We start from the raw sequence: 27716 nt of genomic DNA, 5'->3' as shown, positions 1-27716 counted from the left end.
CAATCATTGCCGATGGCTGCTGATCTATCATTGACAAAATATGACTTCCATGATGATGTCAAGACTTCAAGCCTCAATTTCCCCTCCTCTCGAGCACCTACTGGTCACGCTTAAAGATGAGAAAAAGATGTATGATCGTATTACAATAACTTAATTATGCAAAAATGGTATCAGAACTCGCTAGTCTATGAAAGCACAGCCTTGTCGGCCTTGAGTCTCGCAATCACTGTGGACATATCCACGTCTTGAATGTTCACGCCCTGGTCGATAGCAAGGCATGCAGCAGTAGCAGCACCCTGGCCCATGACCATATATGTAGGCTCCATACGGATAGCAGAGTAAGCGATGTGAGTAGCGCTCATGGTAACGGGGTTGAGGAAGTTTGTCGCGTCGCTAGGCTTGGGGAGAAGAGCCTGGAGAGGAATGTTGAAGGGGCCGGGAGTTGCGATGTGAACCTTGCCCTCGTCGCGGATCTCTCCGTTAACGACGATTCGCTCGACTTGGTGAACGTCGAGAGAGTAGGCACCCATGCCGATGCTGTGGTTTGGTCGGGATGGAGGAGTCTGGATGTCGCTTTGGCGCATGGTGTAGACTCCGTTCATGCGACGTCCCTCTCGGATGTAGATCTCATAAGGCCAGTTGCCATTCTTGGTGTACTCATCCTTGGCGTATCCCCATTCATTGACTCTGTCACGCAGAGACTTGGGAATACGGGGATGGTTGGCCATAGCCCAGAAGAAACCCTGAGTATAAGACTTGTGTGTAAGGTAGATCTGTCTACGCTTGTCATAAGACCAGAGAGCGTAGTTGCCGTCGTCGTCGTAGTTAGCGCCGATCATGTCAGTGCTGACTTGACTCTGAGCATTAGAGTCGGTCTTGATGTTGGGCATGAGCTGTGAGGTGAAAGGAGTTCCAGTGTATCCAGATTCGTAGTAACGGAAGAGGAGCTCATAACGAGACTCGACGTAGTCGGCGGGCTTGGTGAAGGGGATCCTGTTGTTGGTCTGCTTGGTGAGAGTCATGCGGAAGTTGTAAGATTGTAGGCGATAGTCATCGCCCTTGCCCTTGAGAGAAACGGCATCCTTGACAACTCGACCAACACCCTCAATGAGGCCACTGCTTGAGTCACCCTTCTTCTTCCAGGGATCAACCTTTGAGAGTTGATCAGAGCCGCCGGGTCGGAAACCAGCAGCATCTTCGTTGTAGTCGCTGATGCTCTCACGTCCAGTGCTGTATGAGATACCAGCAGCCTCCATGAGATCACCCTCGTAGCTGGCGTCGATGAACATCTTGCCCTTGAAGACACTTCCCTTGGTAGTTCTGAAAGAGGTAATTTGACCATTCTTCTTGGTCACCCCGCTGCTGGATCGATCAATGGGCTGGTTGCGGAAGATGGGAACCTTTCCATCCTTCATCCACTTCTCGAGAATGGACTCAGCAACCTTGGGTTCGAAAGTCCACTGAACTTTCTTGCTCTCATCAATAGCAGGACCGGGCTGGGCTCCAATCTTTCGTGCAATATATTGCGAGCGCGTCTCCTGTGTCCATGGACTGGTCTTCTGGTAGTAGGTATAGACCTTGCCGTAAAACTCCCTGGCAATGCCACCAATAGAGCTTCCCTTCTTGGAGTCTGTCCATCCAAGACCGGATGTTGTCAAGCCACCCAGCGTGTTACCGGGGAAGACGATAGCAACACTCTTCTTCATGCGCTTGGTCTGTACAGCAGCTGCTATCGCAGCAACTGTGTTGCCGTAGATGACGACATCATACTGGACATCTGCTCTCTCGGCTGGGGCAGCTGAAGCAGTTGTCATGAGATACGACACCATCAAAATGGTGAAGATGAAGATGAGGAGACGATTCCTCAGTAAGGCTGCCATTTTGGTTAACAAGCGCATATGACCTTGCAGCTTGAAGGTGATGAAGAGAGTGAAGAGGTAAAGAAGGGAAAAGAAAATAAGGTATTAAGGTAAAATGAGTGGCGTGGAAGTTTGATGGCCGAACTGGACGCCCACGACCAAACAAGGGAAAGATTCAGATGACAGTGGTTTTATGAGGAATAGCAGTGACATGCGGTGGCAGACCAGGGGGTGAGTAGTCTAATCTTGAGCACAGAATAAGGTAGCGACATCTCGTATTTCTAGGAAAATAAAAGAGGCCAATTTGGGGACCAACAGATTTAACCTCCGGGGGTCTAGACCACAAGAGTCTGTTGGTCACATTCTAACCAAGACTGCTCTCGCCGTATTACGGCATGGCCATACCAAAGGAACAAAAAGAAAAAGGGCTAGACCGTAGGGAAAGGCATATCGTGCGGTGTGAGCGTGGATCAAGGGAGACAATTGGGCTGTGCTGAGCAGTGCAGTTTGTAAGTAAATCTTGGCCCCCTCCCTTAACTCCAAACTATTGACAACACTATCGACACTGGACAAAAAAGAAGCCTCAACTTACAGTGGCCGAGGAGCTTGAATGGATGCGCCCAGACGGGCGAGGGTCTGTGTGTCTGCGCTTCTAAATCGAGGTCAGTCCTTGTAAATTGCCATTCGCGCAGCCTTCGTATAAACGACCGAACAGGCATTGTGTAGCAGCCGGACCAAGATAGGAAAAGGCCGATCACCTCGACTCAAAAGCCAAGACGGTCGGTTAATTATTCAGTGAGCAAGCACAAGACCCAGGACTCAAGAGGGAGGGAGAAGAGCGTGCGCGTTGACTGTTGAAGATTTTCGGCCCTTGTTAGAAATGGGGTTAGTTATGAGCCCTTGATTAGCGTCATGGTTCAGGGGTCGTTATGCAGAGAAGAGGGGGGGAACGGGTTCCGGACTTTCAACTGTTGCGTAGCGAAGCGCTATTTACTCTGAGGGCTTTTAGTGCACTCAGCGTGCTACGGTTCCGGCTAAGGTGCCGTTTTGGCGCTGCTGGATCTGAACTCTGATGCGATTCTACAGGGGGGGTTCCTGGTACGTACCCCGAAAACCTCGTAAAACTCAATGGCCTCATTTTACTTGCATCGCGACTGTAAACAAGGGACAGTCATGAATTATCATTTAATCAGCGGCATCTCCGTTCACAATTCTCTCTCTAATGACGAGCTAGAACTCTTGGCTCTGGACGGATCATCATTCAATAGTCTCGCTTTCTCACCACTCACCTTGGAGGCTATCTCATCACTAATGTACCTACATTGTCGATCGCTTACCTACAGCAACTTCATGATCTCATCTTCGACAATCTCGACCTTGACCTGGACTGGACCTTGACCTTGCCCTGAAAGCTTTGGTCAGCTTACAGACCCTCTCGCTTCTATCACGGCAGCCTCGGCATCTGAATGTCACCCAGCTGGGATTGTCACTCTCGAATCGATAGCCTTCAGGTTGACCAATTACAGGGCATTTAGCGCCAAATAGCGCTCTTTCTGGCGCAGCTGGGTGTGGTACAGGCTAACGTAATAGAGGCCGACGGTCGCGCACGCGCTCAATGTCATAACAGTCATATCATTTGTCGCTCGTTAAGCGGCTGCCCTTACCGAAGCGAAGCGCCACATTCTGGTCGCTCGAATTACAGAATCTCGATGAAATGAAGCATGCGATTTTCAGTTGTGAATGTGTCGATCAACGCTGCAAACGTTGATCACAAACGTCGCCTTGTTTTAAACTTTTGCCCATTGACTGACTGACTTTTGTCTATTGACACCGACTCTTCTTGGCAATTGTTCAGCCGCAGCAGTCTTGCACAAAACCGCACAAGGCTCGCTCTGCTCTTTATTGACTGCGTTGTTCGAGGCCAGTCTTTTGTGCTGGCTTATCAAATAGCCTGATTTCACGTCCCCTGATAGGTCAATGCCCTCTTCGACGTGTACAAAATTGGGTGGCCAATTGAAGAACCCATCACACTTTTACCAGGATTAAGAGCTTGCATTGGTCCCATTCCAAATCCGGCCAGGGCCCTCATGGTGCTTTTGCTCCTGAGAATCTGCATCTGCAAGGCACAGTCCCTCAAGGTCGAGATCCCTGGCCGAAAGTGATCGGAGACTCGGTCTAACTATGCTGCGGCCGAGTGCGGGTACGGATAAGCTCTGTTCTGTCCAGGGCCGGCGGTCGATCAACCTTGAGATACGAGTTTGCGTCTTGGCAGTGTAAGCTTAAACACGATCACCACTTAAGCTTGCAGGACGAGGTCAGCTGCTTCACCACGTCATGCTTACTTTGTGTGATAAGGACAAGGGAATTGTTTGGTTCCGTTTACGTAGCATTTTAGGCAGACGGTCCCTTTGTGCATGTCAAGATAAAGTACAAGCGAGTGCGCCAAGATTGATACATCAGCAGATGGATTCACAGCCCTACGCCCCCCAAGATTCGGCTGTTTCCTGTTACAGTAACATGTCAGTCGCTTCGACTCTAACCGGAGAATTGCTGCACTGCCATCAGCTGATCTGGAAAGTCAGCACGGCTCAGTTCTTGACAAGACACCCTGCTGACGGCCACGTGGGTGTCTAAGACGTGGCTGTGTAGTGAAACAACCTCATATCCGTATTTCCATTTACGATTAGGTTTATCACCTTCGTATATGCATCTCTACGGGTGGCTGAATAAGGTTAAAAATGCTACGCTAGCGGTCTCAGTTCGTAAAGGGTTATATCCTGTTCACCTGAACAGGCACTTCACAAGGCAGTGAGATCCAAATTACAAAGATGAAATCAGCCTGTCCATAGACTCTCGAGTCTCAGCAATATCTTGTTCAAGTAAATGTCAAGCTATGTCTTCCTTGGCGTATTTCATCATGGATGCCTACGACTTGAGATAATTCTTGGTATCGTATGACTCAATGCATCCAGCTTGATGAACATTTTCTATTAACGATTTCAGCTCGATGGAATGATAACACATGGCTAAAATCAACTCAGACGGGACCTGGAAAACCGTTATACCTCTTATAAAAATATTGGCATCTGCTGAGGTCTTGACCAGGAGAAGATATGATAATATCTGTTAGATTAGAGAGGACTATAGAAACATCTCGCATGAGGAACTCGGCCTAGAAAGCCTTGCAGGAGACTGTATGTCAGTTTAACGTCTGTGCATAGATTGAGAATACTACTGTCCAAATCAAACTTAAGGGAAGCAACTACGCACATTTAAAATTGTTTAAACCAGCATCAATGAAAGAAAGCACTTATATGTCTTATACTTTTTCATTCTTCTTTTACATTTTTCTAATTTCATCTATAATTCAAGGCCATAGATACTGTCCGCAGTAAGCCCATCCACACTGTAATACACTAGATAACTCCTGTATCATGTCCATAGTAAGATAGTCCAAGCTACCAAACCTTGACCCCAACCAAGTGTCAACGACGAAACGCGTCCCGCGAAATAACTGGACAGAGGGAAGTCTCATCGATCACTGTAAGCCATCCTCTATAGCCTCAACCCTGACCCTTGGGTAGGGCCAGTACGGGGAGCCTGGTGCTATATCTGCAATGAAATGGATTTGGCCACCGGGTCGCACAAGGTCCTTGAAGACGTATAGCCAGTTGGTCGGGCTAATAGCGGTGCCCTCATAACTGTGAGTAGAGTTGTCCTCGAGATAGGCAACCCATCCCTCCTCTCCGTTAACTCTTTCTTGCACCTCAGTTAGAATGTTGCAATCGTATCTGGCCAGACACGGCACACCTAGGAGTATCAGTGTCTTTAAATTAAGACAACGTGCCATCTTATCGATCTGGATTCCCAGTAGAGGTGATCCGTGGATCGCCGCTATTCTAGTCATGTCAATGCAAAGAGTGTCGAGATCTTTCAGCAGTTCCCATTTGGGGCGCAGTGAAGACAACAGAAGCTCGTCTCGGTAGCCGCACAGCTTTGAGCTCCATTGATAAAGACTACGCACTTTGTCTAGATCATCCTTGATCTCAATAAGTTTTGCGAATATAAAGCTGTAGGAGACTTTGTTTTCACGGATCATCAAATGTCTGATCTTCTCACAGGCCAGATTTTCATCGGCCGGTCGTAGTCGGTGAGTCAGTGCGGTTTGGTCTCTAGTGATACCGGCGAGATGTCGAACATTGTCGTCGCCACCAATCTCAATTGGGACTGTTGCGAGGAATTGTGTGTCGAGTAAGGTATATCCGAGATAACGAACGTTGATAAAGTCTGTGGGATTATAATACGGAGGGAATGCGTGTTTATCCAGGTTCAGAACTGGATCAGCGATGTCCTCGTCGAGACCAATTTCAGCTACTACCGTACGCTTTGTGAGGTGGCTGATTGCGAGCTCAATCGAATAGTCGTCTGAACGATCGAAGGGGAGAGCGGGTGTTTCTGAAGGCCGGATGACTCCCGCGATGCAACAATGCTGCATCGGGAGAGCCTCCAGTTTTCCACGAGACCATGTCCCGTCTCTCTGTTTCTCACCACGGGTATAGATGACTGTGGTATGGTTCTGAAAGCCGCCATCACATTGGAGCTTGCCTCTAGAGAGATGGTTCACAACACAGATGGGAGCCTCTTCGGACTCATCGATGATCCGGAGGCTGAGCTCCGGGGGGAGGAATGGGGCGCTTCCACGTGCACTGCCACCTGTAGGTTCAGACATGATGAATTTCTGGATGAGCTGTTGTTGCTGTTCTGGTGGTGTAGATCTCGTGTCTGAAGGATTGGTGAGGAAGGAAAGGTTCTGGTATTCGGTGACTGATGAAAGGGGCGAGTGTCGGAAGATCGTTGTGTGTTATGATGGGAGAAGGATGAAATTCCAAGAGTTGGTGAGCAGAAGACTGTATTTTTAGGTGTGAATCTCAAGCGATGAGCAGGATATCGTTCGCGACTTAGAGCAGGATAACCAGAGGCTGTTCATGACACTGCCAAACAAAGTTGCTCATGATACTGCCACTGTCTTCACTGTCAGCCATCACAGCTCCTCTATCAACTCATTGGTTGTCAAGGTCGAACCTCTTGCCGCCACTGAGAAACAGAGCGTCGGTGTCTGAGTGAACGTTTGTTTGGCTCGACAAGCCTGATGAATCAGTGTCGTGACTGAACGTGGATCGAACAAACATAAGCTCAACAGAGACACTGACCAGCACATACGACCATACCCACTGTTGAGAATTCGGGATCCCGTCCGCTCTCCCATAGACAAGTCAGTGAGGGGCGGACTAGTAGTTGGGTCGGTGATGACCAGCGAATGCCCGCTGTTGTATGTTTTTTTGCTCTTGTAGAAAAGTATAAGCATGCATGGGCCTTGGGATTATCACTTACTTATGCTATCTATGGATGACGGCGGCCTATAAGGTTAAGCTTTAGGCTGCAAACACAGATAATGAATGGCAACACGATATTTTCCCCGATATAAGCTTTTACCCAGAGGCTTTCACGATGACCAATAAATCTTGTTGCAAGCCCTAGGGCATTGCGAAGAGACCAAGAGGGTATAAGAAGGGATTCACTTACTTATGAAGTGACATTACGCCTACGAAATAGCATGCGAGTTTATTCGACCACATTGTCGCAGCAACTGGACGTTCAGCCCATAGTTCATGAGAAGGGCATGTGACATAGTGTAGCTGGCTAATGATAGTAATGTTCTAACATATATCAGGCAAGTAAGTCCTATTGGCGTTCCTGCAGAGACATAGAATCCTGAACTCCTGTTCAGCATAGACTATATTCATTAGCATGTTACTAGTTCTTGCTCAATATCAGTTCAGTCACAGTACTGGACAAGAGGCCTCATACAGTACCAGATACAGAGAATCAAAACCTTAAATATATAAACTTATCTAGACAACTGCCATCCATTTTTCATTACTGTGATTTATAGACTCCCATGGTTATGCGTCAAAGAGAGATATCAAAAAGTGCAAAAAACAAGGTATAATGGCGGAATTAAACCGCCTGCAATGGACGAACAGGGAATCGAACCCTGGACCACTCCCAGATTATTCAGATGAATTATGCTAAGGGAGTATTATACCACTAAACCATTCGCCCGAAGGATAGAGGCATTTATTACTATTGGTGCTGAACAAGGGACCGCTGACAGATCAATGACAGTCTTTCAGCCAACAGTGATTGCATCCAAGTCAGCGATCACATCCAGCTGTATATAATGGAGACTTTAGTAAGTACCCTTGGCTAGATAGAAACTAGACATCTTATATACAGACAGCCCCATTCCAAGATGTCTTAATCGAGGTTGCGGCTATAAGTTGTGAGATCTAACGTTAGTGTCGAGCAAACAGCCAGAGGCACAGTGGTCTTGGTGGTCAGCGATAGCGTACTTTATATATTAAAAATCCCAAAAACAGCTCACCGTCTGTCTCTACGACCTCATCCCACATTCACTTTATGCCTGCAACTGCGATTGTCGATAGATAAGACTCCGAAATGAGTAGGTGGAGATTGCTGAGGGAGCCACGTGATTCTCGGGCAACAGTGGCTATTCTAAGATGCTGCTTACATCCGCTATCTCGTCAGCAACCGCTTTGTAATGCCGACCTTGCTCACAACTTCAGATTCACGAATTCCTTCAATTCTTGTTGGATCCTTCATGTAAAATGGTCAACTATGGTGTCTCTCGCGCGTGCGAGACATGCAAAAAGCGGCGTAAAAAGGTGCTATGATCTGATCTTCGTCAAGGCAAATTTGCTAATCACTCACGACAGTGCGATGAAACTCGTCCAGTGAGTACCAAACAGGCATAGCCTGTAAAACTAAAGCACTAACGCAGAGTCCGACAGGCCTGCCTTCGCTGTGTAAAGTCTCGTAGGCGATGTCCTGGTTATAAAGACGACACCTCACTGTTATTTCGACACTACCAGCCTACAACGCCGCCACTAGAGCGGTGGCATCCAAGCAATGACTTCATACTTGAAGCTACTGCGCTTGATAATTTTCTTGATAATTTAGTGGTTCAATCTCGCGATCGGAATCATTCACGTGGTTTTCTCGATGGGATGCATTATCTCTTTGCTACCTCTGCTCCGACGTCGACTTTGATGAGAGCTGCCAAAGTCGTTGTTCTTTCATCACTCGCAAACCGCTATAGGCGAGACTCACTGATGAGTTCAGTTCGGAGACAGTATGGACAGGTCTTGGTTGATTACACCCGAGCTTTGTCGCAGAAAACGGCGAGTCCATCTGTAGAGAACTTCTTCACCGCAGTACTGTTGGGTTTATACGAGGTTAGTCTCTTGTCAGCTGTGCGATGCTTGTTTATTAACCATTGTTAGCTTGTAGCAAGTGACAATACCTCTCCGACCAAGCATCTAGTGCATGTTCGAGGGCTCGCGTCCATCCTCTCAAAAGGCATTACATACTCGACACCAGAATCGAAAGTGAGCGTCTATTCTCCCGGGATGCGTCTCGTCACAAAAGGAATCATGGCACGTATCCTATTATCTATCAAGGGTAACCCTATGCTTATATCCTCCTCAGACCCATCAAACGGGCACTGGTATTCTGTGCCCTCCTCTTGACAATACCTATCGTCGATCTCTAGATGACATTATCATCAAGATGTCAACTCTAACAAGTCGAGCAGAGAAGCTACTCTCAGACCCCTCTCCTCCAGTATTGGAGCTTCTAGAGCTACAACGAGATTTATTGGCGATTGACGACGAGATTACATACTGGGCGTATGACCGACCCCCTAGCTGGAATCCAGAAGTGGTTGGGGAAGTCGGGATGGATCCAGCAATATCAGAGGAATCCTTATTCTATTGTGCCGGCCCAGTTGAGAAGTACTTCGATAGTAAGCTAAAACTCCTATCATGTATATGTGACCTACAGCTAAATCTCCTCAACAGTATACGTCGCAACTGCATGGAACTCATGGCGTTCAATACATGTCATCTATCTGGACCACCTCATAGACGTTGCCAATTCCCTTGGACAATACGAGCTTGTTCCTCTATATAAAGAGCGAATTGACGAGCTGGCTTCGGGGATCAAGGCTTCCATTCCATTCCATCTCTACCAAGACGTTGAGATCTACATCCAGCAAGCAAATGCTGGGACTCCCCTTGTTCACTCAGACCGGCTGGTCGGAGGTCTACTGCTTCTCCATCCTATGTATGCTCTAGCTCGCTGCACCATTGTCGATGACTCAACCAGAAAGTTCATGTCTCAAACTCTGAGGTGGATCGGTGGTGAGATGGGAATTCGACATGCGATCATTTTGGCAGATGGCCTTCAGCCTGATATGCAAGGACCTTCTGCGATGCAGAACTCCCAAATCTCCTTCATCGACGCACTCGATGGGCATTTCCTGATTACCGCGAGTATGATGTTAGAGCCTCGATAGGTCCCAGGAGCTGTTTAATATGAAGTGCTTCAGTGGTGCTCTGCGGGAACGGTCTGCCTAAAACCCATTTTATTCGCTTATGGACTATAGAATTGATGAGAAACGTAGCATTCCTTTACTTGCAACATGATCATGTCCATCCCGATCGGTGCTGAGACTGACATCCTCCCAACTACTCGCAAGCTCAAGCTGCTCCTTGCACTTCTGCTCTATCAACCGCAGTGCATCACTTCCAAGAATGACTCTCACCGGCTCCGGCCTTCCAGCACTGGTACCCTCGACCTTGACACAATCAACGATGCGCTCTGACAGCTTGCTGATATCACCAGGGATATTCGGGCCAATATCCGAGATGAACACGTCCATCAACTCCTCGAACCCGGGGTTATAAGCATCTATAGCAGGCTTGTACTTTCCAAATCCTTCAACTGAGCCTTCGCGAGGTTGGCCGAGCTGAGACGGAAAACCACCAGGTTCGAAGATGACACAGCGGATATTGAAGCTTCGGACTTCCTTCGCTAGGCATTCAACAAAGGCGCCGAGAGCAGCTTTCGAAGCGGCATAGTGGCCCAAGAAAGGCAACGGACCCCAGCCCACGCCAGCTCCGATGAAGGCGAGGGTGCCGCTTTCTTGGGCTCTGAAGTATGGCAGAACAGCTTGAGTAACATGTAGCGTTCCAAAGAGATTGACATCGAAGACGTTACGAACAAAGTCGTCGCTACGAGACTGTCAGTATCGTTCACCAATGTCGCGTTGGGGAACCTACTCTGCCTCCTCAATACTCTTAGGTGCTGAAATGCCAGCATTGTTCAGGAGAACATCGATACGTCCCCAAACATCCCAGGCTTTCTTTACTTGCTCGTCGATCTCGGCTCGAGGTGCAGTGACATCAAGATCGAGAAGAAACACATCGTCAGACTGCAAATGCTTGAGCCGTTCCATTGCCCCTCTTCCCGTCGCGATGACCTTGTCGCCTCTCGCGGTGAGGTTCTGCACTACTGCGGCACCAAGGCCCGATGTAGTAGCTGTTACTAGCCAAACTGATTGAGGCATGTTGGACCGCTCTTGGAAGAAGTTTCGTAACGCGCAGATAATGATAGATGATACTACTTATACTAAAGAGCAGAGAGTAGTGAGCATCATGACAGCTCGCCATCGAGCAACCTGTCCAGTCAAAAGTTCGCCCCGTCTTGGGCAGGTGCACCGATACCATTCAGCCCTGAAGCCCATAAGGGATCTTGGTCCGTCTGCAAGACCCATATCGCTTGTTCATTGGGTCAGTCACGATAAATATCAGAAAAGCGCAAAGCTAGCTTATTCTGGACAAAGCGAATCTGTTCTGGAACGCTATTATCTGACAAGCATGAGTCAAAAATTAGCTCAATCTGTGATTGGACTGCATGACGACATTGTCAGGATTGCGATCCTTTGGTGTCACAACGGCAACCTTTTGAGGCTTTGCAGATGGACCTTGCAAGCAAGACTCTCGAATAACGAGCATCAAGGCATATTATCGCAAGAGTTCATTAATATTTTGGATCAATTCGGAATGCTCTAAATTAGCCAGACAGCCCATTGGTAACCTTCAGATAGCTTCATGTTCTGAGTAACAAGCAATCAGTTTATGAGGGAACCGCGCGTTCAGTCATGTGTGCAGACCATCACATCGCGATACGTACTTGTTTGGCCTCAAAAACATTGTCCGTGATTAAATGATAGCAATTCCCTGCATCATAGAGATCTGCCCGAAATATGAAAGCTGTAAAGAACACGCTAGGTATCCAGGTTTGGATCGTTGACGTCAACACCTCATACCAAGACTTTCGCCTGCTGGATTTTCGCATTAAACATATTTAAACAGAATTTTTCAAGTCTTCTTTATACAGATGAGGTTATCTAGATATCCTTGCACTTTGAGAAGCCTCGGCCAATCCGCAATGACAGTCACAACAGTCCCTGCGACGCATCCCATTGCAAGACGCGGCCCGCTCTCGCAAACAAGTACAGCAGAGTTACACCAATCCAGCGATCTCCGGTACCAACGTCGCGAGGCTCATATTCCAAAGGGGTCAAATGAAGAAGAAAAGCTCTACATCCTGACACTTCTTACCGACAAGCGACACCATGATGAGATGAGTGCGCTGCGAAGACAGTGGTTTCCTCCAAAGTTGCTCAAGGTGGACGCTCATATCACTCTGTTCCACGCGTTACCTGGCTCCAAACTGTCAGAAGTCAAGTCAGATATTGCAGACATCGCAGCTCGGTCAGCGAAATTCTCAATCGGTGTAGGAAATCAAGACGTTTACGAAATGGGCAAGGGCGTTGGCATCAAGATCTATGCTGGTCAAAAGAGAGCTTTAAGCATACGCAGTGAATTGAGGGACAAATGGGAGCCTTTTCTCAGCGATCAAGATAGACGAGAGAAATGGAGAGGTCACTACACTGTCATGAACAAGCAGGATGATAAGGAAGAGGTACAGAAGTGCCTGGACTATTTAAAGGAGGGGCATGCAGAGAGCAAGGGCACTGTTGAAGGACTGAGTCTGTGGCTGTATGATAGAGGTTGGTGGAGGGAAGACGAGGTATTTAAATTCTCAAAAGAAGCATAAAGATAGACTTTAGAATATAGGATTGAATCGAGTTTTGGGCGAAGTCGCATCTGAATTGTCAGCTGGTCAGGACCGCGACGGACGCGCGCCGAGATGGTACAACCACCACGACACAACAACGCGAAAATTGTCGCAATTGTTTCTATTGAGCAAAAAAAGCAAGAAGATGGCAAAAAGACCAAAAAACATCGACAACGGCAGGATTCGAACCTACGCGTGCGAACACAATGCCTATGATGTCTCAGAAGAGATAGCAGGGCATCGCCTTAACCACTCGGCCACGTTGTCTTGGTAGGGATGCTAAAATTATGGTCTATATAGGCAGCGGGGAATCACGCCGACGATGCAAAGGTCAATTGTCCATGCTGAACAATCTCACAATATTGAGGGGAGTAAATGAGAGGTCGATTGGGTTTGTTGCCAAGTTGAATAGTCGAAACTCATCGTTTCCCACCGAAGGGCAAACGACAAACTTTGTGGTTGTTTGGTACAGGAGCAAGCGCTTCAACTCAACCATTACAATTAAAGACAAGAGACAGAATGAATGACAGGACAAAATAACAAGCAGACAGTGAAATTATTCTGCAGCAATCCAAAGACTAAAATTAAGAAGCTGGACTTATAGCAGGCATTGAACAGAGCCAATTCTTGCAAGTAACAAAACTTGGATGTCTGAACAATAATTGCCAATTACAGGGTAGCCACGCAAATGGTGAAAAAATTTCTTCAGGTCAAAGCTTATCAGATAAGAGCCAAAGTGGCGTGTTACTGAAGTTTGTCTATTAGCACAAAACATCTAACCAAGCTTCATGCCGACTCGCGACCATTACATTGCAGGTGATCTAATGCAACCAAAAAGGGATCAATTGATCTGAGCAAATGTAAAAAAGAGAAATATGCCTGTATTCACAGGCGGCTGGAACTCTCCCGCCGGGAATTGAACCCGGGTCTCAAGCGTGACAAGCTTGCATACTGACCACTATACTACGGAAGATGATGACTGTGAGCAGTCACTGTAGCGGAGTTCGATGTCACGTGGAGTCGTGATTATGCTTATGAAGGCTGGGTGCTCAAGGTCTTGTTACTGTGGACATTGTCGAAGCCTCTGATGAACTTTGTTTGTTTGCCAAGCCTCAAGTGCGGGCTGCATTTCTCTTGTACCAATATTCATGGGTACGTTGGAAGAAATGATTTGGTTAGCGAGCAATGCGTTATGCGGCCGGGTTGCCAGCAGGTTCAACAAATGCCGATGAGCTCTGGACCACGGAATATTATGGTTGATTGCCGTGTTTTGTCTACATTATTTCCATCGGGCCATAAGATTACAAAGTTGGCCAGCCTTCGAATTGATGTAACTCTGCGGGGTTCTCGCTGTTTCAGACACCTGCAGCTTGACGTGAGCTCACATCTCAGCTCACTGCCGTAAACTCTCACGATTCAGTCAGCCATTTGCTTATTGTTACTCAAGGCTATGCCCTCAAGACCCAAAATAGCGACCAATATTGGAAATACTTTACGTGTTATGCATGACGCAGCCGTTCCCCGACCGCCTGATTACAGAGAGGTCCCCATTTTTGGGCCTCTTGGTGCGCTGTTACTGCATCGTACGCATAAACACAGAAGCCTCCGCCACTGATTTACGATTCGCTGTAGTTGCACCCGATCCCTGCTTGTGCCACGAATCAGCAGCACTGATCAACAGGACCAATTCTTGGCTCTGGAGGATTTGAGATGCACGGTTGATCATCATCTCGGAGGTTGGGATTTGTGATTCATAAATATGCTTAATTCTTCCCACCGGTTCCGAGCTCCAGTCTGTTTGCATTCCAGAGCCAACCTCAATCAACTCTACCTTACGTCGAATACCTGCAAGCAAAATGCCTTTCCTCGCCAACACATTCACTGCGCTGACTTGCCTTTTGGCTGTCGCTGGCGCTGTACCTACAGCACTACCCGGCGCAAGTGGCAACTGCCCCTCCACTGGAAAAGCAACCCGTCAGGAGCCTTCAGCCCTGTACAGCGTATTCCCCGGCTCGCCCGACGTCGCGAAAAAGTCCGTCGGCTTCAACGTCGCGACGTACAACAACGCATCCCAGATCGAACAGCTCCTCGTCTTCACGGGCATCCCCGCCGAAGCTAAGAAGTGCACTCTTGGATGGGCGCAGGGCGAGCAGCCTGAGCGTCTCTTCATCGTAAAGGGTGGAGATGCCTTGACCGAGTTCAAGCAGCTCTCTGGCTTCCCCAGCAAGGGCGTCACCTACAATACCGCGAAGGAGTTTGACACGGCTGGGGAGTCTGTCGGTGCTGCTGATTTCACCAACTGGGATGACTTGCCTGCCCAGACCCATATTGTTGGTAACATTGACTGCAAGAGCACCGTCTACCTCAAGGCCGCGCTGCGAAACCCCAACGGCAACACAAAGGTGTTCCTCGAGCAGAGCGATAAGAATGGTGTGTATATCGAGTACAGCTGCTAAACGGATCATTGGATTAGCATTGGATTGGAGACATTATGAACATTTCACTTCTCAATAATACTTTTAGGGATACGGGGTTTTATTTGCATGGAAATTGGACACGGGCATTTGGTGGCGAGAGATTAGACGACGGCTCACTGAAGCCTATGACATGTTACGACACACAAACTCGACTAGATAGACTTAATCAATTGGAAAGACTCAGATATCAAATAAGATTTCCTTTTCCAATCGCTCGTTGGTCTGGGGCCACCCGCCCGCCGTTGTGACAGGAACGTGTTTAGCGTGTCGCTCCACGCGAGTCGAGGCCTACCAGCAGCACGCGCTGGTCTACCAGTGAACGATGTCAACGCGCTCCAAAGCAGGTCTGATCCGATGACAATACAGCACCTGATAGAGCTGCGATGGTTCGGCTTGTCGCTCTATCACAGTCTTCCAGCAAGTGTCCTGTAGCTCTGCTTCATAGAAACAAGAACCCATTGTCCAATTTTGGAGAGTCGCGGATGGTGGCCAAAGACTTCAATTAACGTTTCTGGGCCATTACCTTTCAACATATCAATTGGCGGAACCAAACCATCAACGTTTGTGTCAAAGCTTGTATTTTGCTAAGTTCTGTAAGGTGGTAGAGGCTCTTTCTCACACATCTCAACTTCAAATAACACATCTGGGTTGTATTTTACCTCACTTTGCTTTTGCTCTATTTTCAGCGTAGGCAGAATTGACCATACATATGTACAACGAGGCTGAATGCTAGCCACAAGGTTAAACTTTAGCCTGCAGACACAAATAATGAGGATGCGACATTCTTTTTCACCATAAAAACTTCTACCCCAAAAAATCATACGATGTTTCAATTGAGTCAGTGACAAGGAAGCGTTGCCTCATCGGGCTCTGAGGCACCATTCACGCACCCGGAAATATCGACATTGCAACACTGCCAAACTCTCGCCCCAACTTCCCCAACTTTGTCCTGACATCGGGCCCGTGGGCTCCTCCATCACAAGTTATTCCCTATTGCCAGTGACAGCCACTGGCGACATCTTAATTTACAACCAACCTCCTCCTTTTACCCCCGGCTAAAGCCAGACGGTCTAGACTAGAGGGACGGGATCATCTTGGCTATTTCCGGGATTGCCTAGAAACGAGCGGTGGACCAAAAAGGGATAGAAGCGAGATACTTTCTCCACTGATTTTCTTACCTGGAATGTTGCCATTGGTTGTTCTATTTCAGATTTAGGGGTGACTTTTCTGTTTCTCGCGATTTTAACTCAGGGTCTTGCAAGAACATCCATCAGCTGAGGACCCTGGATTTGCGATTCAAGCTTTGGTCCCCGATCTGAGCGCTACGATTAACTCTCAACCTGTTGCTACAAAGCAGCACACTGAGATATCCTCTGTTTCAGCCATTTGCCACACAGCCAACATGGAGGACACCATCGTCTTCCATCCTCAGCTGACGAAAGCTGATGCGCTGATCCTCGAAGGTCTCCGCCAAGACATAAAGGATTCATCATCTAGCAATCCCGAGGCGTCAACCTCAACACCCACCGGTTCGTATCACCCGCATATCTCTTAACACACAGCCAATTGACATCTCAGCAGCCCGCGATGAAGAACTGCTTCGTCATCTTCAGGCAATGAACGATCCCAAAGATGCGCACTTTGAACCAAGCGTCACGACCAATTGGGACATTGATCAAATCAAGCTACCACTATTCCTGGAGAAGGCCGTGCTGAGGCCTTACATACGCCTCGCGCGATCTATTGTGAGGGTTGAGACTGATGTCATTATGCTTACGCATCTGCTTCTCTACTTCTCAACCACGATTCCCAGTGCCATCTTTTTGTTCACGAATTTCACGTGGATTCATGGCGTTCTTCACTTTATTATGCAGTTCTCATACATGGGAGCGTATACCTTGCTGATGCATCAGCATATTCACATGAGAGGTGTCTTGGACAAGAAATTCGCCATCTTTGACCATCTGTTTCCTTATGTCCTTGATCCTTTGATGGGGCATACTTGGAACTCTTATTTCTATCACCACGTCAAGCATCATCACGTCGAGGGCAATGGACCCAACGATCTGTCATCAACTATCCGATACCAGCGAGACAGCCTTCTTCACTTCCTTCACTACGTCGGCCGATTCTTCTTCCTCGTCTGGGCTGATCTTCCCATTTACTTCATCCGAAATGGCAAGGTTATGACTGGCTTGAAGGCTGGATTCTGGGAGTTTTCCAACTATGCTTTCCTTATCACCATGTTCAACCTACACAGAAACGCCACCATCTGTGTCTTCCTTATGCCGCTGCTTCTTCTTCGTCTCGGTTTGATGGCGGGTAACTGGGGTCAGCATGCTTTTGTTGACGACGTTGATCCCGACTCTGATTACCGATCCAGCATCACACTGATCGACGTTGCTGTTAGTTTGAACTCACATAATCACTAGAATACTCATGCTGACTATGAACAGAGCAACCGCTTCTGCTACAACGACGGTTATCACACCTCTCACCACCTCAACCCTCTTCGTCACTGGCGCGAGCACCCTGTGTCTTTCCAAAAGACAAAACACACCTATGCATCACAGCACGCCCTTGTCTTCCACGACATTGACTACATGATGGTCACTGTTCGATTGATGATGAAGGATTACAAGACTCTGGCTAGGTGCTTAGTGCCCATGGGTGAGCAGATCGCTATGACGTTGGATGAGCGTGCTGCTATGTTGGAGACCAAGACTCGTCGCTTCACAGAGGAAGAGATCCAGAAAAAGTTCAAGAAATAGTGATGCCATTGGAAGGATATCGCATTTGAAGGCGAATGGGCATGCGTTGTTGATAGAGTGCTGCATTCAACGGAGTTGATGGTTGCATATGCCAAGTCGATGGATTAAAAGTATTACCGTTAGTTGAGATACAGCAGGCAAAATATGACACCTTCTGGCCTTGTAGATTCTGTGTCTAGTAATCAGAAGACATCTTCCAGTCCAGATCTTGAATCACAGATGTCCAGCCAAGGGCTGACTCACATCGAGGAATGTCCCGTATCTTCTATTCACAGAAACCGTTTACATTGAGAAGCATTTCCTAAGATTCTATTCACTGCAAGAAGCGAGACAAGAGTTTTACACTAGTCATTGCCAAATACTCGATATATAATTGATGCCGTCAGGATTGCTCAACAGGACGTCATAAGACCATCATAGACTTTCTTCAGATTTGCCCATCAAATTCTCTAATACTACCCCGAAGTGTGAAAATTTCTTCTCGCATGTGCGACTTTACCCGCATGGTGTCTCTGATCTACGCATCGAAGCTATCAAATAAGGTTTTCAGATCCAACTTGTCGATCAAACCCAAACAACGCTCCAGTATGGCAACGCTGAAACACGTGAAGCGAAGGTCAGAAACCATCTCCGACATCGCCAAAGATGTAATACGACTTCTCAGGGAAGGGAAAGAAACTGTCGGCGTCGCCGAGTCATTGACGGGCGGGAGTATTATGGCCGCCCTCACAGCAGTCGAAGGCGCAAGTTCTGTCTGTCGCGGCGGCATTGTTTCCTACAGCACTGGCATAAAGGTCAACATACTCGGAGTTAGTCAATCTATCATCACGAAACACGGCGCTGTCAATGGGGAGGTCGCGGAACAGATGGCCGCTGGCGCTCGCAGTATCACGACGCTCGATACGCCAACGACGTGGGGACTCAGCACTACGGGCGTAGCAGGACCTGGTCCCGAGGAAGGAAAAGCACCTGGGACAGTGGTTATTGGAGTTTCGAGGGCTGGTCAGGACAGGGCGTTTGGGCCGTTTTACTTTCCGGGAGATCGGGATGCTGTCAGGAAAGCCACCGTCACCAAGGCTTTGGAACACTTGAGAGAAATTCTACGTGACCGCGATCACATGGATGAGCGGCCATGAAAATCAGCTGGAAAGTTATAGGTCATGCAAGAGCGCAACTCAGCTGGCTTCAGATCGCCGCTCACCCATGGAGCCTTTTAGACAAGACAAAACTTCTGAGAATTCGGTAGGCTCAGATGAATGACAGTATGAATAAATATCTATTCTGATCTCTAGATACGCCGTTTCTGTTGTTTTCGTTCGCTATCCCGGACGGATTGAGATCATCCATCATCATTCAACGATTCTTCGGATGGTCAATCAGCCTGCTATCATGAATCAAAAGGCTTTGGAAGGTAGTCCATAAAAAGGATATACTAGAAGTACCGTATTCAATTGTTCGAGATGGCCTTCTGGTAGCTCGACTAGCAGTAAGCTGACAGCCGGACTTTGGACAACGCAAATTGTCCGACGCTTATAGAATGGACTTAGAAGGACTTAACTTATAGAATATTTGTCATTATAAATCGCGATTAATAATGAAAACAAAAGATTTAAACCGATTTAATCTACGCGATACGTCTTTCCCAGTTAGATTGGTCCTTGATCAACATGGGAAGCGGATATAAGCACCGATGATACTTGGTTCTATCGGAGTTAAAGACCTTGGAGCTCATAGTGCAAGTCATGATTATTAAGAATGGTGACTTAATCGATTAGGAGATTCTGTATGGGGAGTTTACCTGTTGATAGGTGTATATAAGATATCGTGCCAATCGTTTGCACCGTTGTCAACACATCGCTGGCAGCTAAGCAATAAGACCATCATGCATCTCGACCTTTTCATCCTTACAGCATTGCCTGTTCTGGCGAGAGCTTTGCCAAACAGCTCATATGGAGGAAAGCCATTGAAGGTTAACACGAGCTCTGGCATCTTTTCCCCCTTCTTTGAACCATCGTACCCGAATGTGGCCGCATTTCTTGATATCCCATTCGCAGAGACTCCGGTCGGAGACCTCAGGTTCGCGCCACCTATTGCAAAGAAGTATTCTGGAGATAAAGTCATTCAGCCAACGAAACTTCCACGGGGATGTATCCAATACGTGCCTCTGTTGCTCAGAGGCACTGTTGCTGATAGCCTCGTTACTGCTGCCAACTTCCAGCGTGGAGACTACGCGAACACCACTGAAGATTGTCTGAGACTCTCTTTATTCGCACCCAAGAAATCTATCGCCGAAAGCAAAGGCGCGAAAGATGAACGGCTACCCGTCGTGATATGGGTTCATGGAGGTGGCTATATGATTGGAGGCACCAACGTCCCATATCAGCTTGCCCAACCCTGGGTTCAGCGAAGTCAGAAACACATCGTTGTACAGATCCAATACCGGCTCAATATCCTCGGGCTACCGAACGCTGCTGGCTTAGCAGAAGAAGGAGAGAATCTGAACCTTGCGCTGCTTGATCAACGTCTAGCTGTCGAATGGGTGCGCGATAACATTGCTCGATTCGGCGGGGATCCCAACCGCATCACGCTCTGGGGCGAAAGCGCAGGGGCATACGCTACAGATGGCTATCTGTTTGCCTGGACTCGTGACCCGATCATCAAGGGTGTCATAGCCGATTCTGGAAATGCCCTTGCGATTGAGGGAAGTCTGGGCGATGCCAAAAATCATAGCACCTTTTCTATCGCCGCAAAACATCTAGGTTGCGGCGACCTGTCACCGAAAAAAGAGCTGCAGTGTATGAGAGGTGTCCCGGAGGACAGGTTCAAGGAGTATCTCCAAGCAGAACTCGGCCAAGGAGGTGCTGCTGATGACGGCCTCAGCTTCTCACTCATTCCTGACAATGTCAGTGCTTTTACCAACTACACCAAAAGAATCACTGCAGGGTCATCCGAGTTCCCAGCAAGCATTCCACTTTTGATTGGAACAAACACGAATGAAGGTGCTGCTGTCATTCCTTACAACTTTCCAGGCTACGAAACAGCAACAGAGATACCGGCCAACCTCAAGCCAATTGCTAATGGGTTTGGTCTCAATCTGCAATGCACTACCCTCAAAGAGAATCGCCTGAGGTCCGAAGCAGGTGCCAGAACTTTCCAGTATCTCTATGCGGGTAACTTCACCAACATCTCCCCTGTGCCCTGGCTGGGCGCGTACCATACTGCTGAATTGCCTCTTATCTTTGGTACTCACGGCATCGAGGACCCGTCAACCAAATTCGAGCGCATGGTCAGTGAGAGAATGCAAGATCTTTACCTTAAGTTTGCCAGTGACCCTGTTCATGGCTTGGAAAAGGATGGATGGCCGGCAGCACAGGCAAAATCAGGCAGGTCGAAGCTTGTCAAGTGGGCGGGGAATGGCAAGGTTGAGCGGATCGTCAGTGCCAAGAAGTTGATCAACGAATGCACCAGGAACGGATTTGCTGTATGATTTCGTCGTCAAAAAGGAACGATATCTTGGTTGATAAGTTCTGTTTTGCCTTTTCGACCCACAGCATCTATCTCGTCTTTATGGCTTTTATTTGTCCCTTTTGTTTTCCTGCGAGGTAGATCAGGTAGTGAAACACAGCTTGCTGTATAGTTTCAATGATACACTAAGTGGTTGTTCCACCAATGGATAGGTTCTAACCGTTGACCTAGTCTCCCCTCGCCTGTAATTGTTCCGTTTTCCCAGAATACTTCGTTCGTCGTCTTGGCATTCGGGACCAAGGCGCGATACCATCACACCTTCCGCTTACTGAAGTGATCGCCAGTGACTTGTTGGTGAGGGGTCACCAGCTCGCTTCCTTTCTCTTCCTGCTTACCAAAGATGGGTGATCTTCTTCTTTGTCACGGAGAGATAAGTATTGCAGTTCAAGTACTCTAAGAAAGCTTACCTACAAGGCGCAAGATCGGTAAAAAATCACTATTAAGCTCATCAGCCTCGCGATTAGAGTTGTTTCCCTTAAAATGTTCCGCTGGGCTGGGATTCGGTCGCTTGAAGATCCTAGCAAGGATCGCAGGGTTTCATCGCTAAAATGGTCTGAGCAACATCCTGCCCAATAGTAAGCTTTAGATATGTTTCGAACAGGATAATCGGATGAAGATACTCCGTATCGTTTTACAAAAGTGGCCATGTGAGCCGGTAGATGAAACCTCGAAATGATAAGGGTCAAGTTGATCGACGGGAACAATGCAGATTATGGAAGCTGATATAGTAGCGGTATACTATAGACTGAGCTGTGAGAAGTATTTAGAGCCTTGAGCGTCGACAATTCCACGAGGCGTGCTCATCACTACGGTATTCATTCTCACGAACATTCGTCATGCGGTTCTCTACTATGTTCACTGCCCTTGTGGCATGCGTTTCCACCACTTCAGCTGCCATCAACTGGTCCCTAGAGAAGGTCTCCAACCCATCAGCCGACCAAGCAGATGCTTACAGCCGTATCGAGAACGCCATGCGTCTCGCAGCAGCACGATACAACCGCTTGGGCAGAGCCACCAAGACCATTCGTGTCTCCTACGTTCCCGGCGTTCCAACCGCCGATGCCAACTTCAATGGCAGTCTCCGCTTTGGTTCCAATCGATCTTACATGAGCGAACGCACCGCTCTACATGAGATCTCTCATACTCTTGGAATTGGTCAGACTGCGGCTTTCGATAGAAAGTGTGCTGCCAATGACTGGCGCACGGCAACTCCTCTACTTCAATCTTGGGATGGTGCTGGTGTTCGTATCAACTGTGGCGGAGGACATATTTGGCCATATGGACTTAACTACGATAATGAGTGGAGCGAGACAAATGCCAATCGACATGTTCAGCTCGTCAATGCGATGATAGCCGATGGCCTCCAGGGCTAAAATCGTCTTTCCCAGGGGCAATTTTTGGGCCTCATCGGCTGACAAGCATCAATGGATACGGATGAGATAGGACTTTGTTTGCAGTTTACTTCAACTTCACAAGAATATATTACATTGAGCTTCTATGGTGGCCCTACAAGAATGCAAAGAGCATGAAGAAAACCCTTTCTGACAACATCTGTATAGTTATGAGTCCTATAATGGCCAAAGAAATTCCGTAGCCGCGTTATCCCCATGCTGAACAACCTATCAAGAAGTCTCTTCACTAGAGACATACTCCGATGACTGTAATTTCCCCCCCGAGAACACTCCGTTGTATGGCCCTTTGAAACAAAAAGGGTGCTCCTTAGTAGCTCGTAGCGTTACTCGAATTCGCATCTCAGTTCCCTGCATGTTCGCGCCAAATCCTATGCATGGATAGAACTTTCCCTTCAAAAAGCTGTGATTCTCAAGCGCATCACCTAGTTTTGGTCAGAATTGCTTCTCCGGTCCTTCTAATGATGCAGACTTACCAGAATCAAGGAGGAATCCGTTCTTAGTGCGATACCCTTTACCAGTTTCCAAGTTCATACCACAGCCTACAACCTCGCCTACATCGAAAGCCTGGTCACTTTCCCGGCTTGTGGACCATCCTCCCTCCACAGAAAATCCTCCATTATCTCCATGGTAGGCCCGAGATCCTTTATGCCAGCCAGGCAGCAATCTCTGAGGAACAGACGCCTGACAGAAGCCAAAGACACAGGGTCTTGATTCAAAAATCAGCACAATGTAAAGCAAAGTGATCAGAATAGACGAAGTGGATATACGGTAATTACTTACGTCGTATTGTTGTTATGGAGGACTTCTATTTCATAGTAAAAGAATTTCGAGTCGGGAGGAATTGCTTCTTGAGTGCGTAGATAACAACCCATGCCCTCTGCTGTTGGGGGCGCAATCACCTCTAGTTCAAGATATATATCAGTAACAGATCATAGTGCAGCAGAGAAACCACGAACCTAAAACGAAGGACAGGGATGGCTCCTTTGCAGGTGATGCCGTAAGCTCTGGCCCATCATAAACATTAATAAATGTTGATGGGTGACGGTACTTATGCATAGCCAGATCTCTATCGGGATAGTCTTTGCGAAGAAACTCTTCAAGTTCCTTATGATGGTACCTGGCAGCGATACCGGCGGGTGGCCAGTTGTCTTCGTCCAGTTCATGAACGTTGATGCCACTATGGAGAAGCGATTTGATCATCTCTTGTCGACCAGCTTCAGCCAGTTTATGAATACCTTAGGAAACAGCACCTTTAGTTTAGGGTCAAGGATACCGCGCTCCCATTCGTCCCAGAGTTCGACGTTGCCGACCAAACTCGCATGCTTCTGGATGATACTTTCCCAGCCTTCCATGAAGAACACTGTGGATTTCGTGTGATGATGTAACAACAACGTGGTGAGGCATCTCTGATCCGACAACTCGAAAGCGAACTGTAAAAGATTGAGACCAATAAACTTGGTCGCACCCAACCCACGTATGATCCTGGGGTCATCAAGCAAAAGCTCCAGAATGTCGTGGTTCTTTTCAAGCAGCGTATGGTGAAGCGGTGTTGCGTTTCCATATCTGGTTGCTTGTTTGTTGAGGTCGAGCTTGTCTTCAAGTTGGATTAAGTTCCTAGTCTCGAGCAACATCTTGACGACCTCGGGCTTGTTCTCTTCACACGCCCATGCCAGGGGTGACTGACCAAGTACTGCATCACCTTGGTTGAGATCAATCCTACTATCCTGCTGTCCAGCCATCAGAATCGCTTTTGAAATGAAGTTGACTGGCCCGCCACGCCGACAAGCTCTCGTAAATGGGGAGAAAGACTCCTCGTCACTTATGGTTTGAGGGTCAGCGTTATTCTCTACTAGAAAGATACAAGCATCTCCCTCGTTTCGCATAACAACTAAAAACAATGCTGTATGGCCATCTTCATTTTGGTCCCTTATGCAAGCAGGTGACCTCTTTGATAGCTTCTCTGCGATTTCTTCTCTCCAGGTGGATGTTGCTTCACCATGTTGCGGCAAAAGCCCAACTAAATAATGAAGGGCATTATTTCCTTGGTCATCTTTCGAATCCGGGTTGGCTCCCTTGTCCATGAAAATAGACACTATCGAGCTCTTGGAGTTTTGACATGCAAGATGTAATGGCGTACAGCCCTGTTTATCCTCGATGTCGATTTCTTTCATGGCTGACACAAGCCACCTGACGATCGTTTCCCGCTCTCCGTCGTTGTAGTTTTTGCACTCAATGGCATAGTGCAATGGAGACTTCCCGTACTTATCCTTATCTTCTGCAGCTTTCCTTTGGATTTTGAGCATGGAGCAGACCATATTCGCTTCGCCACGGGAGCAAGCAAACATCAACGGAGACTGATCTCCAGTGTTATTGACGCCTGGGTCCGCGCCAATCATCAATAAGCGATGGAAAGTTTGTTTCCTCTTTAGCGTGTGAATGGAGTCTCATTGAGCTACCTGAGCTTAATCTAGGGTTACCTCTTTAGCTTGATTGCCAGATGTAGAGGAGTCTCGCCACAATTATTGCTGGCGTTGATGGCTGACCGATGCTGGTCCTCCAAAATATCTATCACCTCTTCATCACAAAACTTGACCCCATAGTGCCAAACAGACTGGCCTTCGTTGTCTTTGTCCCCGAAGAGTCTTGAGTGAACCTTAAGAAATTGGCTCCCAATTGATCTTTGTTCCTCCTCTTCTTCGTCAAGATACGAGAATAGAGATCTTCCATGGACATCGAGAGTGTATGGGTTGAACACGAGCTTTTCGTCACAAATAAGCTCGTTACAGCAGTCGTATCTGCCTTTGCATATGGAAAGATGAAATGGGCTCCGTTTCCAAGCGTCGGACGGCATTTCAAGTTCCTGTAGCCGTTTGATGACGGCAATGCATTTTGCGTGACCTTCCTGCACTGCAAGGTGCACGGGAGTCATTCCGTCCAAACCTTTCGCTTCCAAGCTAGCTCTCGCATCTTTTGTCGACAAGTTCTTTAAGAGTCTCTCCAAGAATCTCTGATTTCCTGTCAAGCAAGCCACGTGAATTGGGCTTCTGCCAATATTGTCGAACCACCATGTCTGTGGGTGGCTCTGTCGTAGAAGGGCTTTGAGACAACCAGGAAGTTGATTGCTACGTAAGATGGGATGCTGGCGCTCTTCGAGGACGATAAATTCAGTGCAAGAAGCAGCATAATGTAGAGCTGTCCAGCCAAATACATCTCGCTTCTTCCAATCTTTCCCTGGGTTCTAGTAAGTACGAAAGTTACACGTTTTCTTATGAGACAGAATCTATTACCTTCAATCAGCCACAAATTAATAGGAGCCATAATGGAAGCCTGGTTATGGAGAGACGTGAACCTGATTTGTTTCATAAAGCCTTCCTTCTCATTTCCAAAGCCAGGTGGCCATGTCTCTGTCTCTCCACAGCGTCTCCCAAGGTCACAGAAGTAGTCTTTCCGTCCTTGAAGTTCGTAAAACTTCAGGAGTCTCCTGACTACGTCTGGATAGAGTTGAGAAATGTAATCCAAAAGAATTTGATAATCACCAGAAGATTGTCGGCTTGGAGACTTAGTTTTCCCACCAAAGTCATTGGACTTGGACTCGGAGACTTTATCATCTTCTTGATACAAAATCTTGCCATATGCCATGTTCTCATCATCGAGAATCATAAGGTAGATGTAGTCTAGTGCGCGGACTACTGCAGCCAAAGAGAGGTAGTCGTCGAAACTGCACTTAGATTCCTTGGTCATGAACTTGAGGAGAGCCAAGTAAGCTGGTGCATCCTTCACCCATGTGCTTCGCCCACGCAAGCCAGGCAAGTCAAGTTTCAACACGGCGTCGTTGGGGAGAACATCTTTGAGACTGAAGATGGGAATGAGACACAGAAGTATGTCATCGAGCACTCCGAGACCTTCTTTTTCAGCATGAAGCGCGAATCTGGTCAGTTTAGTTTGACTCAGCTTCCGACCTGTACCAAGTTTGGTAGATTCTAGGTCTAATGGTTTAGGTGGCTGGATGCTGACGGATTCATGGATGCTTATGGAGCCTTGGTAGAGAAAGTCTTTCGGTAGCTGATCCAGATCAACAATGGTCCAGAGGAAACAAGTGAAGAGGTGATGGGCAGCAATGGTGGCTAGACCAGCTGTAGAGTGCTGCACAAGTAACTTGTGCCTGGTATCAGGCTTGAGCGGCCCCATAAAGCCAATAACCATCTTGACATCATCGCGTGCGGGATCCTTGCAATGATATGAAGCCTCACAAGTTCTATGCGTGGAGCCAGTTGTTTCATCCTCCATTCTCTTGTCCATGGCGACCTCTGTCACAGCGGGATTGCCCACCCACCACTTGATGTCTCGCTTCAAGACGCCGCGTTGGTCACTTGGTCCGAGGATCCTGCAGTAGTTAACTCCCAAGGCTACACCAGCTTTGGATCTTTGCCAGTCAGCCTTTTCTTTGTCTTTCGTTTTCGCCACTTTGGTCGCGTCTAGGTGGGCCATCCATAGTGACAAGATGGCCTCAACTTCGCCGCCTTTGATCTGCCAGCCACGGGAGCCTTTCTTTGGGACTGCAAGTGCCACAACAGAAGGGTTGTCCTCCGAGTCTCTCATAGGAAC

The 27716-nt window shown here is 47.8% G+C and overlaps 11 protein-coding genes across 11 annotated transcripts; 7 read left to right on the top strand and 4 right to left on the bottom strand.

Moving 5' to 3' along the window:
- Positions 1-185: 185 nt before the first annotated feature.
- Positions 186-1880, bottom strand: FTJAE_10421 (uncharacterized protein; the record flags this gene model as incomplete). The annotated part of the gene is made up of 1 exon (XM_037343262.1): positions 186-1880. The coding sequence occupies one exon, from the start codon at positions 1878-1880 to the stop codon at positions 186-188; it is 1695 nt and encodes a 564-aa protein (XP_037202527.1).
- A 3517-nt stretch (positions 1881-5397) lies between these two features.
- On the bottom strand, positions 5398-6588 carry FTJAE_10420 (uncharacterized protein; the record flags this gene model as incomplete). The annotated part of the gene is made up of 1 exon (XM_037343261.1): positions 5398-6588. The coding sequence occupies one exon, from the start codon at positions 6586-6588 to the stop codon at positions 5398-5400; it is 1191 nt and encodes a 396-aa protein (XP_037202526.1).
- Positions 6589-9509: 2921 nt separating this feature from the next.
- On the top strand, positions 9510-10296 carry FTJAE_10419 (uncharacterized protein; the record flags this gene model as incomplete). The annotated part of the gene is made up of 2 exons (XM_037343259.1): positions 9510-9744; positions 9800-10296. The coding sequence occupies 2 exons, from the start codon at positions 9510-9512 to the stop codon at positions 10294-10296; spliced, it is 732 nt and encodes a 243-aa protein (XP_037202525.1).
- An 84-nt stretch (positions 10297-10380) lies between these two features.
- FTJAE_10418 (uncharacterized protein) lies at positions 10381-11349 on the bottom strand (the record flags this gene model as incomplete). The annotated part of the gene is made up of 2 exons (XM_037343258.1): positions 10381-11014; positions 11063-11349. The coding sequence occupies 2 exons, from the start codon at positions 11347-11349 to the stop codon at positions 10381-10383; spliced, it is 921 nt and encodes a 306-aa protein (XP_037202524.1).
- An 884-nt stretch (positions 11350-12233) lies between these two features.
- Positions 12234-12905, top strand: FTJAE_10417 (uncharacterized protein; the record flags this gene model as incomplete). The annotated part of the gene is made up of 1 exon (XM_037343257.1): positions 12234-12905. One exon carries the CDS (start codon positions 12234-12236, stop codon positions 12903-12905), a length of 672 nt encoding a protein of 223 aa, XP_037202523.1.
- Positions 12906-14782: 1877 nt separating this feature from the next.
- FTJAE_10416 (uncharacterized protein) lies at positions 14783-15382 on the top strand (the record flags this gene model as incomplete). Its single annotated transcript, XM_037343256.1, has 1 exon — positions 14783-15382. The coding sequence occupies one exon, from the start codon at positions 14783-14785 to the stop codon at positions 15380-15382; it is 600 nt and encodes a 199-aa protein (XP_037202522.1).
- A 1423-nt stretch (positions 15383-16805) lies between these two features.
- Positions 16806-18174, top strand: FTJAE_10415 (acylamide-delta3(E)-desaturase; the record flags this gene model as incomplete). Its single annotated transcript, XM_037343255.1, has 3 exons — positions 16806-16932; positions 16985-17808; positions 17860-18174. The coding sequence occupies 3 exons, from the start codon at positions 16806-16808 to the stop codon at positions 18172-18174; spliced, it is 1266 nt and encodes a 421-aa protein (XP_037202521.1).
- Positions 18175-18761: 587 nt separating this feature from the next.
- On the top strand, positions 18762-19310 carry FTJAE_10414 (competence damage-inducible; the record flags this gene model as incomplete). The annotated part of the gene is made up of 1 exon (XM_037343254.1): positions 18762-19310. One exon carries the CDS (start codon positions 18762-18764, stop codon positions 19308-19310), a length of 549 nt encoding a protein of 182 aa, XP_037202520.1.
- A 746-nt stretch (positions 19311-20056) lies between these two features.
- On the top strand, positions 20057-21661 carry FTJAE_10413 (triacylglycerol lipase V precursor; the record flags this gene model as incomplete). Its single annotated transcript, XM_037343253.1, has 1 exon — positions 20057-21661. The coding sequence occupies one exon, from the start codon at positions 20057-20059 to the stop codon at positions 21659-21661; it is 1605 nt and encodes a 534-aa protein (XP_037202519.1).
- An 874-nt stretch (positions 21662-22535) lies between these two features.
- Positions 22536-23072, top strand: FTJAE_10412 (ricin b lectin; the record flags this gene model as incomplete). Its single annotated transcript, XM_037343252.1, has 1 exon — positions 22536-23072. One exon carries the CDS (start codon positions 22536-22538, stop codon positions 23070-23072), a length of 537 nt encoding a protein of 178 aa, XP_037202518.1.
- Positions 23073-23543: 471 nt separating this feature from the next.
- FTJAE_10411 (serine threonine phosphatase 6 regulatory ankyrin repeat subunit A) lies at positions 23544-27710 on the bottom strand (the record flags this gene model as incomplete). The annotated part of the gene is made up of 6 exons (XM_037343251.1): positions 23544-23817; positions 23892-24012; positions 24068-24325; positions 24385-25532; positions 25589-26342; positions 26399-27710. 6 exons carry the CDS (start codon positions 27708-27710, stop codon positions 23544-23546), a joined length of 3867 nt encoding a protein of 1288 aa, XP_037202517.1.
- Between the last annotated feature and the right edge of the window lie 6 nt (positions 27711-27716).

This window comes from Fusarium tjaetaba (genome assembly GCF_013396195.1).
Source record: "Fusarium tjaetaba strain NRRL 66243 chromosome Unknown NRRL66243_c0000240, whole genome shotgun sequence".
Lineage (NCBI taxonomy): Eukaryota > Fungi > Ascomycota > Sordariomycetes > Hypocreales > Nectriaceae > Fusarium > Fusarium tjaetaba.
The sequence above is the reverse complement of the archived record's forward strand: the minus strand, read 5'-3'. Positions and strand labels throughout refer to the sequence as shown.